At 34.5% G+C, this 14,920-nt stretch overlaps 1 protein-coding gene and 1 long non-coding RNA gene across 2 annotated transcripts in view; one reads left to right on the top strand and one right to left on the bottom strand.

The window, feature by feature from the left end:
- gstcd (glutathione S-transferase, C-terminal domain containing) overlaps positions 1-14,920 on the top strand; it is a 48,947-nt gene that overhangs the window by 22,270 nt on the left and 11,757 nt on the right. The window contains 3 exon segments of the mRNA XM_016470555.1: positions 10,729-10,850; positions 11,127-11,171; positions 11,609-11,737. Of these exon segments, the coding sequence (XP_016326041.1) occupies positions 10,729-10,850; positions 11,127-11,171; positions 11,609-11,737 (296 nt within the window).
- On the bottom strand, positions 8,050-14,534 carry LOC107676056 (uncharacterized). Its single transcript, XR_001632680.1, has 3 exons — positions 14,523-14,534; positions 8,510-8,535; positions 8,050-8,428 (listed from the first exon to the last, which is right to left on the bottom strand). It is a non-coding gene; the product is annotated as an uncharacterized LOC107676056 (long non-coding RNA).

Below are 14,920 nucleotides of genomic sequence, written 5' to 3' on the forward strand. Positions count from 1 at the left end.
GGACTATGTTTTCAGACAGGATAAACAAAATATGTTGATTCAGGAACAGGTATTGGCAAAATCATGGCAGCCGTGTGTGTGTGTGTGTGTACATGTTTGGCTATACTTGTGCAGTTACATTGACATGACCAATAATGACCCTTTTGTATTTTAACAAATCCATGATCTTTCCTTTAGAAGCACCATTTGTGCTGCTATGGCATTTTCTGTATTTGGCCCTTCAGTGTTACACAGCCTGTTGGTTAATCCTCTGTCCACCATAACACTTATTTAAAAATAATGCCATAATTGCATGCAAGTTACAAAATTTGTCTACATACTTTTATTTAATAGCATAAATATTGCAAGCTATATATCGACTGCAGTAGGACTTTATAGCATTTGTGATATGCGACAATGTAAACTGAAAATGTTGAACTTCTCACCATAGAAAGTGAACCTTGTGCAGCTGTGGCATTTTCTGTATTTGGCCCTTAACTGTACTGCAGTGTTACACAGCCTGTCTGACTGTCCAACGTAACGTAAAAAAAAACTGCCATAATTGCATACAAGTTACTAAATTTTTCTACTGATTTTATTTAACAGCATAGGTATTTCAAGCTGTTGATGGCAGTAGTTTGTTATAGCCTTTGTGATATGAACTTCTCACCAGAAAGTGACAGTCTGTATTTTAGTTATTCATAAGTAAAGACAATGTATTGGCCCTAAGCCAGAGTGATGTTCTGCCATGAACATTGTCTTCCTTGCTGTCCGACTAATTCAACAATAATTGAGCAGTTTGATAATGCATGTATTGTAATTCATTTCAACACTATGCTTGCAGCAAGATGACGGCTTAGTCCTGTCACCTCACAGCAAGGTGTTTCCATAATACAAAGACATGCACATTTGACAAATTGAGGATTCTAAATTGTCCATATTTGACATATATATTGCATGCTGGGATACATTCCAGTACTTTCAGACCCTTAACATGTTCTGCATTTTCAAGTATTCAAATGTCTCTAGGCTCTCACACACTCCAAATGCACATTCTTCTGATCAGATAGCATATAACCAAGATGGTTGAATGCCATATTTTTGGGGAGTTTGAGCTTGTAAAAACGTGTGCTTTTCTCATCTCTGTTCACAATTTCCTTTGTGAAGCAATTTGGATCAACTGATGTGTGGGCAAAGGCCTGAAAGTTTCAACCTGGAGAGCAGTGCAGCTTTGTACTCTTTAAAAGCAGATAGGCATTGTTTGATGTAATTAAAACAGTTTGCAATATTTGTGCCAAGCATGACAGAGTTTGAATGTAAAATTACACCTAAATATAAAACTAATAATATTTACTTTAAAATTACAAAGAAGAACATTAAATTGTTAGTATGGACATAAATATTTAATACAATGAGCTATATATTTAATTACAGATTATTTTTGTAATTTTACGTAAATTTGTACATAATTTAAGAAAACAGGAAAAAAATACTGTATAAATTATACAGTAATTTTCATGTATAAAACATGAAAATTACTGTAATTGGTAATTAAAGGAATAATACTTAAAACAACAGTAAAGTTAATTTACAGATATTGTTTGTAATTTTACAGAGTTTTGAATATAATTTAAAATAACAGAAAAATACTTTATAAATAATACAGTAATTTTCCTGTATAAAACATGAAAATTACTGTAATTTGTCATTAATGGAATAATACTTAAAACAACAGTCAAGTTGTTAATTTACAGATATTGTTCGTAATTTTACAGAGTTTTGAATATAATTTAAAATAACAGAAAAAATAATGTATAAATAATACAGTAATTTTCCTGTATAAAACATGAAAATTACTGTAATTTGTCTTTAATGATATAGTACCTAAAATAACAGTCAAGTTGTTAATTTACAGATATTGTTTGTAATTTTACTAAGTTTTGAATATTTTTTTAAATAACAGAAAACTACTGTAAAAATGTTAGCGTTATTTTCCGTAAAAATAGGACTTTTTTTTTTTTTTTTTTACAGTGATACTGTGAAACAGCCAAGAGGTTTCCCCCTTTTCACACCATGTTCTTGTAAGAGCAAATTGTGTTGGAAAAAAATAAAAATTTCTCCAATTGCCCAAGAGCAATTTGAGGTTGAGGTTTTGCAGTTATTTTGGCTCTCTTCAGAAACTCTGCAGTGATTTTGGTTGCCCTCAGAGCGGCGGTCAGGGAACATCATGTTATGTGGTTTCTTTTCAGAACCCCACCTATGAAGAATCAGAACGAAGAGCATCAACAATTTCTGATCTTGATCAGCAGAGTCCTTCCTTCTGAAGAATTCCCTACTTAAGGTTAAATTGGCATATAAGTGAAAACTTTCTCTTCAGTTCTGTAAGTGTTTTATCTCTTCTCTGTGCACAGGCTTAAGTTTTTACAGTGCCTCTGCCTGTAAATTTGCGATGAACAATGTTTGCAGATTTAGATGGTCAGCATAATCAGGTGCGTTTTATGAGTCCACCTCTCCTTGTAACTGCATTTGGAATTGACTGTCGAAGCTTTATGGCTTTGTAAATCTCTCATTATGTCATATGTGGCTAACAAACCTGAACATGTACGTTTCTGAGAGAATTCAAACTTCAACCAAATCAAATACCAAATACTTAGAACGCATTGTTAATAAAAAAAAATGGGTTGGTTTATATAAGATGTAGACTTCTTAGCACAGTAACACTAAAATTAACTAGATTTAATAAATATGAATTATATTAATTTATTACATGACTATATGGCAGTGGTTCTCAACTTTTTTGACACCAAGGCCCCCTTTATTTTTAGTATTTCTGTAATCACAAAGCTACTAGTATTCAATTTTGTTTTATTTACAAAAACTAGGACTGGTAATATATTAAAAACAATTAAATAAAATTGTTTTAAATAATTAAAATATGTAATTAAAAAAGTTCCAATAACTGAATAATACCAGTATTTTGTGATTTATATATTTATTTTTTATTTTTTTAACTCCCAGACAGCATCAATATCCACATAAAATATTTTAGAGCTTGACATACGGTATTTTTTTAAAATGTAATGTAATTTATTTTTATTTCAATGACACTTCAGGATTTCCAAGACAGTGGGGAACCATATTTCCTAAATAAGTTATAGAGATAACAATTAAAAGTAAGAAATATGATGTCAGTTTTCATCCTTTTCATCATTTCTCTATGTTTTGCCTAATTTTGAAACACATTTTGTCTTATTTGAAAAAGTAATTTAAAGAGATCACTCTTAGTATAAAACGTTGGTGGTTTTAGGCACAATTGGGTCCATCTCACTTTGTCTGAGAGCTTCAAGAATGTCCTGGAACTCAAGTTTCAACAAAGGCATCCCTGTTTACATTGTGATCCCTGAGATATTGTCATCTGAGGCACAAAACATCGCTGATGGATGCCTGATAAGAGACCTTCAGCATATAGAGCGAGGAAAGAGTTTGCTCAGCAGGACCAAACTTTGCTCACTTACCCTTTGGGCTTTTCATGCAGGTTTCCCTCTGTTTGTTTTATTGCTGAGGTTTTTGTGTAAAGTCTGTGCTCCTGTGAGGACAGACTGACCTGTGGCGGTTCCACTGGGGGACGATCTGAAGTGTTTTGGAGGGAAAACAAAAGCAGACACCTCGCCCAGTGCTGTACGTGAGCAGAATAAACACTGACTCTAATTGCTCGTTGTCACTGTGAGAATGAAGGTTCCGTATTCATTTATTACCCTTTTTTTATTTCATTGCCCTTCCACAAAAAGCTCGTAAGCCAATATTGGGTTGCACTAATCGAGCTGCCATCTTTACTAATGAGTTTCCCTATATTGGTTAACCTCAGAGTCACTTGATGGAAGCGGCTCTGAGCTTCCGTTAACTTCCCCACAGCCTTCCCACACAATCCGCGTGGGCTCCCTGGGAACGTGAGCTCAGCCAGATGGGCTGCACCAGCACCGCCGCTCATGCTTTATTATGGACGTGTTCGCCATACAGCTGTTGTTTTTCTCTCTCAGCAAATGTGTCTGTCTCCAAACGAGAGCTCAGGGCTGGGGAGAGATTGCCGGCTGTGCCGCCTCGTCCCCACAGCTCTTCCAGTTTCCTCTGAACAATGTAATCGTGGAGGCGCAGGCCTTTAGTTTGTCAGAAAACCGCCTTCCTGTCATACTTCATGTGTATGTTCTCTTTGAAATCACTAAGAGGTCGTTAAAAGGCCGTTAGATGGTTCAGTTGAAAATGTCTCTGCATTCCTGGAAAATGGCCCACAGGCTGCGTAAGCATTCAATAACTAATGCTCATTTTTGTATCTCATTTTTTCTTTTTGTTTGGGTTGGCTACTAGAATCATGTGATATCTGTGGATATACATCTTCTGCTCTGGTTTTGCTCTCTTTTTAATCAAATATCACAGCAAAACCTTTGTTTTGGACATGAAGTATGGTAGTGCCATGCTAGTTCACTAACAAAAAGTACAAGCATTGATTATATCATGGGTTTTTGGACATGTACTACATAAACTATTGTTCAAAAGCAAGTTCATTTAAAAAAAAAAAATGTTTTTGGCAGTCTCTTATGCTCACAAAAGCATTTATTTGAGTAAAAACAATAACATTGCTAATTCTTATTAAAAGTGTATTACAATTATTACAACTTGTTTTTCTATTTGAATATATTTTAAAATATAACTTATTCTTGTGATGCAAAGCTGAATTTTCAGCATCAGTCCTTTAGAAATCATTCTAATATGCTGGTTTGCTGTTCGAGAAATTTATTATTATTATTATTAATTTAATGTGTCCTTGCTGAATAAAAATATCAGTTTCTTAGGCAGTATATCTGTGAAGTAGTGTATTGCCACAATTTTATTTTTATTTTAATTCATTTTTATTTTATTCTGTTCATTCTACTCTACTCTATTTTATTTTTTTATTTTATTTAATTTTTTAGTAGTTTTTAAAATATAGTCACTTTGATAATGTCTTTTAGAAAGGCTTCTTTCGTTTTCAGTATCATGGTTTGTGTTTTAATGCAGATGTTTGTGTGGTTAATCTTTTAGACTTAATTTAACAGAACTGCGTCATGATGTCTGTCTGGAGTGTCTCGCATACACGCTGGATAATGCAAATATGCTTTCAAACTCTTGTTTGCCTGCTTTGAGAATTAACCTTGTACGTGATTGACCTAAATGTGTCAGTATTTGAGAAGTAGAACTGTTTTTAGAATTCTTTAGCTGTGAAGATCAGATGTCAAAAAAGCAATTAATACAAATTTGACCTGTTTCTAACCTCTTCATGGCTCTGTTACTTTCCATCTTGCAGCATTCCATCCTGAGCTCCGATTTCACTCTTTTGTGCACTGCATAGTATCCAGAACAACAAGAACAAAACATTTATTTCGTAAATGAGAAAAATGTTGGTTGAGCTCAAGTCTTTGAGGTTTGGCTTGGTTCTCTGAGAAAGTACAAATCTGTATATTTAAGCAAAAATGGCACATTTGCTTTTTTAATGGATTTATATAGACCGAGACGCCAGAATGTGAGCAAAATGTGGCTTGTGTTGAAATCCTCTCAGTTCTTCAATGCTTTAAAGTTGTTATTACCTAATTACACTCCCTCATTAATGTTTGTGTTCTCATTTGTATGTTACAGTGGCTTATATTGTGAAGAACAGAATGAAAAAGAAACAAAAACTCCACTTACTAAAATAGTGCAGCAGCAACACAAGTGATGCTTTAAGTTATAATACTGTGGTACTTTGAGGTGGACATGTGGCCCACCAATAAGGTGCTTGATTTTTCAGTTCATGAAAGGTAGCTTTGGAAAGCAATGGTGGGTGCCATGATCACATTTTCCCCTCCAAGTGATTTGAGGACACAGACTTTGGCCTTTTATCTATTAACTCTGTATATTTTGTTCAAACTCCCAATTGCTCACTGAAGCTGTGACTGGGAATAGTTAGCAGAAAAACAACCTTGAGGATGCCCTCCTGAACAATTCTTTCAGGCCTCTCCTCATCTCGCAAACACAGATGTAGCCACTTGAACATGCTATTCTGATCGTTCACTCGAGGCGCCTGTTTTCTTCTGCTTTTGTGTCTTCCTCCTCCCCTGCTTACCCTCACACATTCACACTTTACAGCAGAAAGGAAGGAAATTGAGGTCTGGATTGCTGGAAAATATTCTCCTGTTGGTTCGCTGGCTGGAAGGCTATCGGAAGCTCTTATAAGCTGAGTTATGTTGAAAAGACGGACGCTGTTTTTCATTTTCTCATCCTCTATTCTGTCGGTTTTGAAAATAGTAGTTCAGTGGGAGCATTGCACGTTGCAGTTTGCTGTTCTGAATCACATATTGATTCACTACTGTTCAAAAGTTTGGGATCAATAAGAATTTTTTCTTTTATTCAGCATGGATGCATTAAACTGATCGAATGTTCGATTTCTATTTCAAATAAATGCCATTTTTTTGAGCTTTCTGTTCATCAAAAAATACTGAAAAAAGTTATTGTGGTTTCCACAAAAATGTTAATTAGCACTACTGTTTTCAACACTGATAATAATAAGAAATATTTATTGAGCAAAATTCAGCATATTAGAATGATTTCTGAAGGATCACGGGACACTGAAGACTGGAGTAATGATGCTGAAAATTCAGCTTTGCATCTCAGGAATAAATTACATTACTTACTTACAGACTTCCTTCCTTCCTGACTTCCGACCGACCTTCCTGACTTCCTTCCTTCCTGACTTCCTTCCAGACTTCCTTCCTTCCTGACTTCCTTCCAGACTTCCTTCCTGACTTCCTGACTGATTGACTTCCTTCCAGACGTCCTTCCTTCCTGACTTCCTTCCTTCCAGACTTCTTTCCAGAGGCGTCATACCCATGAGCCAAGTGCATTTTGAATGCAGCTTCCAAAAGACAAAAATAGCCGAATAATATTTTTTATATTTGAAACAATTGCACCGGTGTGATTAAATAGTTCTGGCGCTGAGCCAGAAACACGCGTTTTTACAGTGCTGCGCATTATAACCAATCACAAACGATTCTGTTGAGCTTATGAATGCAATGGCCAATCAGAGATGTTCAGATGAGTCGTCGCTGAAACGAGGTGTTTTGCTCTCATCAGAAACAACAAAGTGCAGATGTGCGTATGAATGTAAGCAAGATATTCATTTCACAGTGTAAACCGCTTCAGTGATTTACTATAGTCTAATTTGCCCATCACCATTGATCAAATAACATAATCTATAAAAGTGCAAAACGCATTTACTTACACATATTTGAGAATCTAGATGGCCAGATATAGGCTAGTTAACACGTTTGGAAATATTTTGAATAAAAAGAAAAAAATAAATAAATAAAACACAAGCCTATATCAGTTATACAGTGCTATGATTTGACAGTGGTGAAAGGACAGCAAATTATGGGAAATAAGATTCACAGGATCCAAACTTGCTTATTTATTTGCTTATAGTTTTTTTTTATATATATATATAGATTTTTGCCTGTTTTGCCACTTTTGATTTGACAGTGGTGAAAGGACAGCAAATTATGGGAAATAAGATTCACAGGATCCAAACTTGCTTATTTATTTGCTTATAGTTTTTTTTTATATATATATATAGATTTTTGCCTGTTTTGCCACTTTTGATTTGACAGTGGTGAAAGGACAGCAAATTATGGGAAATGAGATTCACAGGATTCAAACATATTTATTTATTTAATTTACTTGCTTATTTGCTTGTTCTGTGTTTTGTTTTATTTTTTTTGTCCTTTTTGCCACTTTTTGACAGTGGTGTGAGGACAGCAAATTATGGAATATGAGACTAAAAGGATCATTAATGAACATGTGGTGATGAAATTGACAGTCTCGTTTGTAAAATGGATTGCTGTGGACTGTGAGCCAGTGATGGGTTTATGCTTAATAAAAGTGACTTAAAGGGTTAGTTCACCCAAAAATGAAAATTAGGCTGCGTTTTACTCACCCCCGATGCATCCTAGGTGTATATGACTTTCTAGCCTAATTTTTATTTTTGGGTGAACTAACCCTTTAAGCCACTTTTTTGTTTATTCAATTCTCTACTTTTCTGTCGCAGTCATGTTAATACCTTTTAATGATCTTCTTTTGGACTTGTAGCTAATCAGCTAATGTGGATGTGCTTTTAATGAATTACGATAATCGGCATATCACAATAAATTCATTTTAGTATTCTTATCCATTGCCTTCTCTGGTGAAAATATCAAAAGCTCATTGTTCATTGGAAGGATTGCAGGTTTTCAGAAGGATTTGATTCTCTTGATGTGCGAGAGATGGTTTTTTTGACAGCACGCCAACATTCCTCTGGATTTATGCCTCTCAGAGACTGTGCTCTCGGTTAATGAGTTACATCTTCACTGCATACCGTGTATCTGCTCCACTCTGATAGCGCTCAATCCTGTTAGAGAAAGACAACACATGCAAATTCCACAGGCGTCTTTTTGCAAAAGAATCGGCCTGTTTGTCTTTTCTTCCTCACCTGAGCCTGATTGATTCTTTTGTTGCCTGTCAGAAACATAGAGGTTAATTATCAGGCATTGATAACACATGATAAACAAAACGGTACAAAGCTTTGTTAGGCTGTTTTGTGGTTTGTTTCCTATTTGGCTCCAGGTAGCACTTCCGCTCTCATCAGAGAGTTGTGCATAAAATGAGCGCAGCAGTGCACAGCAGACGCGTCTGTGATTTATATTACACTGATGGTGTTTCTTCAACGCAGCTTGAGCACTCGCTTCAAAACAGAAAATCTGCTGCAAATTTATTCCCCGTGGCAGAGAGTGTGGCTGTGTGAAAACAGCCTTCAACTCCAATTAAAGTTTGAGACGACTTGAGTGGCTAGGAAGAAAAGGTGTAAAAAAAAAAAGTATTTTCTAGAGCTTTTAACGTTTGTCACACAGCCGCTGAAATAATTAAATCCGTTTAATCACAGCTGAAAGTGTAAGTGAAAGTGCTGCTTGGTGGTTCTCTGTTCCATTTGTGAACTGTAAGAATGCTAAATGCAGCGAATGGTGTTATTCATTAGCTTGTTTATACTGATGTTCTGAGCGAAGGACAAGACAAACGAAGTAACAAAAGAATGCTTCTCATCACTAGACAACCACATGTCTTAATAGTAGTTTTTATGATACGTATACCCTACCTTGACCCTTTATGTGCTTAATAACAATGCATTTCATGTTTAGTTTTTGTGAATATGTATTATTAATACACAAATATTTATGGTATTAATAATAATACATCCAATTTCTTTCTTAACTATGCCTTTTTCAGTGGTTGTTTAAATATTTGAATGTCTGTAATGTAGTGAAATGTTCGTGCTCACTTTACTTATATATAAATCACAATACTCACTCACTATACTTGTATATAAATAATTGTTTATTTAATTTGCTATAATATAAAGCTGATTTCCCACATAGCTTTGCTAGTCTTTAGAATCATTTCACATTTTTCACATTCTCTTATAATAAAATAATTTACTTATTTAATAATTATTAATTTTTTTGACAAAAACAGTAGTTTGTTTTTATCCATCCATCCTTTCCTACATATCTTTGCTTGTCTCTAGAATCATTCCACCTTTTTCATTTCTTATAATAAATTAATTGAAACTTAAAACATTTTTAACAAAAACCATAGTTTGTTTGTGTGTTTGTTATTTCCTACATAGCTTTGCCAGTCTCTTTTTTTCTCTTATAATAAAATAATTTAAACTTAAAACATTTTTAACAAAGACCATAGTTTATTTCATTTTACTTTTTATTTTATTTTATTTTATTTTAATCTGTTATTTCATACATAGCTATGCAAGTCTCTTTCTTCTCTTATAATAAAATAATTTAAACTTTTTTTTTTTTTTTTACAAAACAGTAGTTTGTTTTATTCTTTATCTATTTATTTGATTTTATCTGTTATTTTTATTTATATCTATTTGTTGTTTATATTTAATTTATTTCAATCTGTTTGTTTAATTATATTTATTTGTTATTTGTATTATTTGTTTGTTTGTTTGTTTGTTTGTTTGTTTGTTATGCAAAATCAGCCAGTCATTCTCATAATAAACTCATTAAAAGGATAGTTTACCCAAAAATTCTGTCATTAATTACTCACCCTCATGTCTCACCCTCACTTTTCGTTCATCTTCGGAACACAAATTTATTATTATTACGCCATTTTAGAGAGTATCACAATGCATATACGCACGCTTTCCCCTAAGCGTAAACAACGCTGATTACGTTGATTATGCTCTTATACTCTCCAAAATGGCAGAAGACGTAACTCGGGGGAGAAGAATTGTTATATAAATTGTTATTTTTTTACCGATGTCCTTACTACGTTTCTGGACCTGGGAACATTACAGTTGCGTTGCTGTCTATGCAGGGTCTGAGAGCTCTCGGATTTAATCAAAAATATCTTAATTTGTGTTCCGAAGATGAACGAAGGTCTTACGGGGTTGCAACGACATGAGGGTGAGTAATTAATGACAGAGTTTTCATTTTGGGGTGAACTAACCCTTTAAGGCTGATGGACTGATTCTGATCTGGCTTTATTTTGCAATAAACTGCTGCCTGTACATTATCTACTGATTCATGTAACATTTGTAACATGGACACTCATTTTTATTGTGGCTTTTGTTAAGAATCTAGTTTTAGTGGGTTGCTGTCGGCCGTCTCAGTCTCAATGTTCACTTTTCTCTAGGTAAGATGTCAGACGCCCGTGCCGTGCGCAAACAACAGCAGCTCAACAACCTGGTTGCCATGGTGATGGAGCTGGCCCGCCCTGGGCACACGGTGGTGGATTTCTGCAGCGGCAGGGGGTAAGTTGCCTTCTGACATTATAAAAAAGTCTTGGACTTGTTTCTGTTTTCTTACGAGAGTCTGTATGTGTGTCAGTAAGCATCTGTTCTCCTCCCTTGTCACCTCATGTAATCTTAGGGAGTGCTCTTGTTATTCTGTGCATACATATAAGGCCTGTGAGCAACAGGTCAATATTCTGATGGGCGTCTGTGTTCTCGTCAGCAGACTTTGATCTGATGAGCTCTTTAAAGTCTGCTTCTCCAAGATCTTCTGCAGCTTTCTCTTTGTTTGTTTTCTTAGGGGCACGTTGGGATTGTTTTGGCGTACACGCTTCCTAAATGTCAGGTAAGACTTTCTGATTTGTTCAAGTGTAGCAAGTTCAAGTTAAAGGAGTGAAAGAAGAGAAACTAAATCTGTCTTCCTCCCAGGTGACCTCATTTGTAGACACTGGAAAAATAAACTGATTCCACACTGTTCATGTTTTTTTTTCTTCCCCAAAGACCTTGGGAAGCTTGTACTTTAACCAGCGCGAATAGGAAAATCAGCTCTGCGTTACAATACTCTTTGAGCACTAATACACATTTGATGGTTCAGTGGATTATTAGGTAGTCATTTAGAAGATGTACTTCGTTTTCTCTCCTGATTTTCTTTCCTTTTGATGAAATGGCTTTTCAAAGATAAGCAGTTTGAGAATCAATGAGCAATTTGGCAATGAACCAGTAAACTGTAAAAGATATTATATGTGGCATGTTGAAATATCCCCTTTTTTTGTTTTCACTCAGGTTATTCTCATTGAAAATAAAGAGGAGTCTTTGGTCAGGGCCAGAGACCGAAGCGCTCAGCTCGGATTGACAAACATCGGCTTCATCCAGACAAACCTCGACTATTTCACTGGAAACTTCAACATTGGGGTGAGCGCCACATTTTGTTTTACGTATGCATGATAACTGTCTGTGAAGAACAAGACCGAAATGGTTTTGTTGTTGTAATTGTAATTGTGTGTGTGTGTGTGTGTGTGTGTGTGTGTAGGAATTGGTTCATAACTCATCCAGCATTTGTGCTATTGTCATGAATGATACTTTAAGTATGTGTGTAATATAATATTGACAGTGAGATCCAAATTCTTATATTTTGCAGTCTTTCATAATATAATACAGTTTTTCTTTAATAATTAGTAGGGATGTAAAATCGATACAAATATGTGACGATTTAAATCGGTTGAGATGTTAAACGAATCGCGATGCAGTTGGGGTAGGATTTTTTTTTAGATTTGATTAGTTTTTAATTTAGATTAAAAACGGTTTAATTTAGATTAAAAACTGCTCATGCTGCATGCTTGGATCATAATTAAAATGCAGTGGTTGCCTCTAATTTTAAATGGAAAGAGCACAGGCAAAGCCTTAGTTTGTTTATATGAAGAGATTTGATTTGGGGTTTGTTTTAAAATTTCAGTTTAGTTATGTTATTCGACATATTTTAATTTCTCAAAGAAATGTGCCGCATTTTTTCCACGCAATAATAAAAGGACACCTTTTTCATTTATAATTTGTCTTAAATTTCATTTTGTTGAAAAAATCGCGAGAAAATTGTATCGCATCGTGAGTTGAGTAAATCATAACATCGTGTAAAAATTTTTGCAATCATTGTTTCATTTTGAACATGAAGGTTAAATATTTCATAGTGTTTCTTTGTTACATTTTTCAAAATCTTTGTTTAATTGTTTATTTCCACTTTTACATTATATTTTGAATCCTTTATTTTCAGTGTGATCTCAGACATTTGGACTCCACTTATAGCCTTTCATAGATAATTGCTTTTGTTAATGTTTGCTTACAGCATTTGTTCTTGCTACAAGCAGTTTCAATAATTTCACATGAAGAACATACATTTTTGCCAGAAGGTATAGGTATCTCTTCATTTGCATTGTAAAGCCTGTTTAAAAGGATGGATTCTGGCACTCCGTCGTTGCAGCATGTTTGATTCGACCTGCCATCCATATTAATTATGCAGTTAACCCTCATGTTTGTCCTTCATTTTGCTTCAAAAGTGAGTGGGTTTCTCATTTCTGTGTTTTGAGTGATGAAATTGACTCATCGACATTTCCAAACATACTGCATTCAGTTTTTCCGTAGTTTTTCATTTGCTGAAGTGTTGCAACCACAAACATATTAGAAATGAGACCGCAAGTTTCTATTACAGAAGTCTAGTTGGATTATACCAGTGTTAAGCAGTCTCTGACCTTAAGACAGAAATATATTTGCTTTTTATAAAACATTAATACTGAAGTATTTATTTTTCGTACAGCACTGGTAAATAGTTTTGGCTTGTTTCTAACAGAAATCTCAACATTTTCTTACAGTTTGCCCATGTGGTTAAAAAAATAAACATAACACAAGATATTTTATCTGAAAACAGTTTTCAGATAAAAATACTGATTAATAAACTGTTTTTTTTTTTTTTGCTGTGTAATCTTTGAGGGACACCGTTGTGTCTGTAATAAATGAAGAAGTATGTGCTTGCTGCAGTTCTTGTGTTTGTTTCTGGCAGTAATGAGATGTTTGGGCCTGCAGCCCTGGCCTCATCTCCACAGAGAGCTGCGGCTGCAGTATTGAGCTTCACATGCGGCCGGGGTTAGGGGATTATCAGCTACCCACACAAAGGGGCTTTATCAAACCTTCACTGTTTCCCAAAACTAATACCTGTATCTCTGTGTAGAGCTTCTTTTGGGAAACTAGCACAATCGTAAAAAATAAGAACGTGCAAGATTCATATCGAACAGTCACTTAAAAAATTTGTCACATTTACCATCCTAGGTTTATTTAGTTGTTTTTTTCCATGTGGAGATGAAATATTCCTTGACTACTATCAGCGATAGCTGAGTCTTTTAGCGCCTGTGCAAGCGATAGGACATTTTGTTGATTGCATTAAGTTGTGTTCATTTTTGGGTGAACTATCCCTTTAAACTATACTATATTTGCTTGTTGTTTATCTCGTTCATGGAAGACCTGAAAATATCAGGGACATTTTAACATTGTGGCTTACAGGCATGAAAATGAACAACACAGTGAAACAAATTTTTTATAAAAGTTTTGTTATGCTTCTTTATGAAGTTTGACATGCTGAATACGAAAATCACTTTTTGTGATTACTTTGATACATTACTAATTGTTTCAATTAATGATACATTACTTTTTCTGTATCATTAACAGTGCTCATGAAAATGAAAAATGCTAACAAATTATACAAGCTAATATGTTATTACTCATCATGCATAAAAATTGCACGGTACATGCATAATACTAAGCTAACATCAGTTTAACATAAAGAGTTACCAAAAGTGAGTGACCAAAACTTCAAAAGTGTATGTTGGATAAATTTTAGTATTTTATGACTAGTCTCACAATGTTCTGAAATGTTCCAGAAAGCACTAGAATATTACAGAATGTTACAGAAACTTCTAGAATGTTCCATCCTTGCAAAAGCAATATATCTTTTTTTTTTTAAATGCAAAATTAGTACAAAAACTTATCTGTATTGAACCAATGTTTCATAATTAATGATAGAAGTTTTTTTCAACTAAATTTTGAAGCATGAATTTGAATGATTTTACTAAAACTTCTATGATTAAAAGAGACCGGAAGCATCACAGAAAAGTCTTCAGATTTTAAAGAAATAGGTATCGAATTTGTATTTTACCTCGTCTTTGAGTTTCTAAACGTTTGTATTATCTTGCATCCCTCACATTTCATTAGCATAAATTATTAAAAGGCTTTGCTTGCTAAAGCAGCACAGCCAGAACTGTGTGTAAACGGATACATATTGTTTTCCAGAGGGTTAGATATATGTGAAAAAAATCTACTATTCCTTTTTTAAGACAGTCTGTAATAAAGCTTGTAGCTACACCAGGAAAAAAATTACTAAACGTGGGTAATGATGTGAAAAGAGAAGTTATGGGTTGTTTGTTCAAACTTGATTTGTTGTACCTGTTGAATGATGGTGAAACAAGCGCACTGCTGTGTTCTGTGGCTGTGAATAATGAACTTGCATCGTAGTCGTGAAGCTGTGCCTTCCACACCTCGGGCAAACTACTTAAT

This window comes from Sinocyclocheilus anshuiensis, unplaced genomic scaffold (assembly GCF_001515605.1).
Source record: "Sinocyclocheilus anshuiensis isolate Anshui unplaced genomic scaffold, SAMN03320099.WGS_v1.1 scaffold469, whole genome shotgun sequence".
Classification (NCBI taxonomy): Eukaryota; Metazoa; Chordata; class Actinopteri; order Cypriniformes; family Cyprinidae; genus Sinocyclocheilus; species Sinocyclocheilus anshuiensis.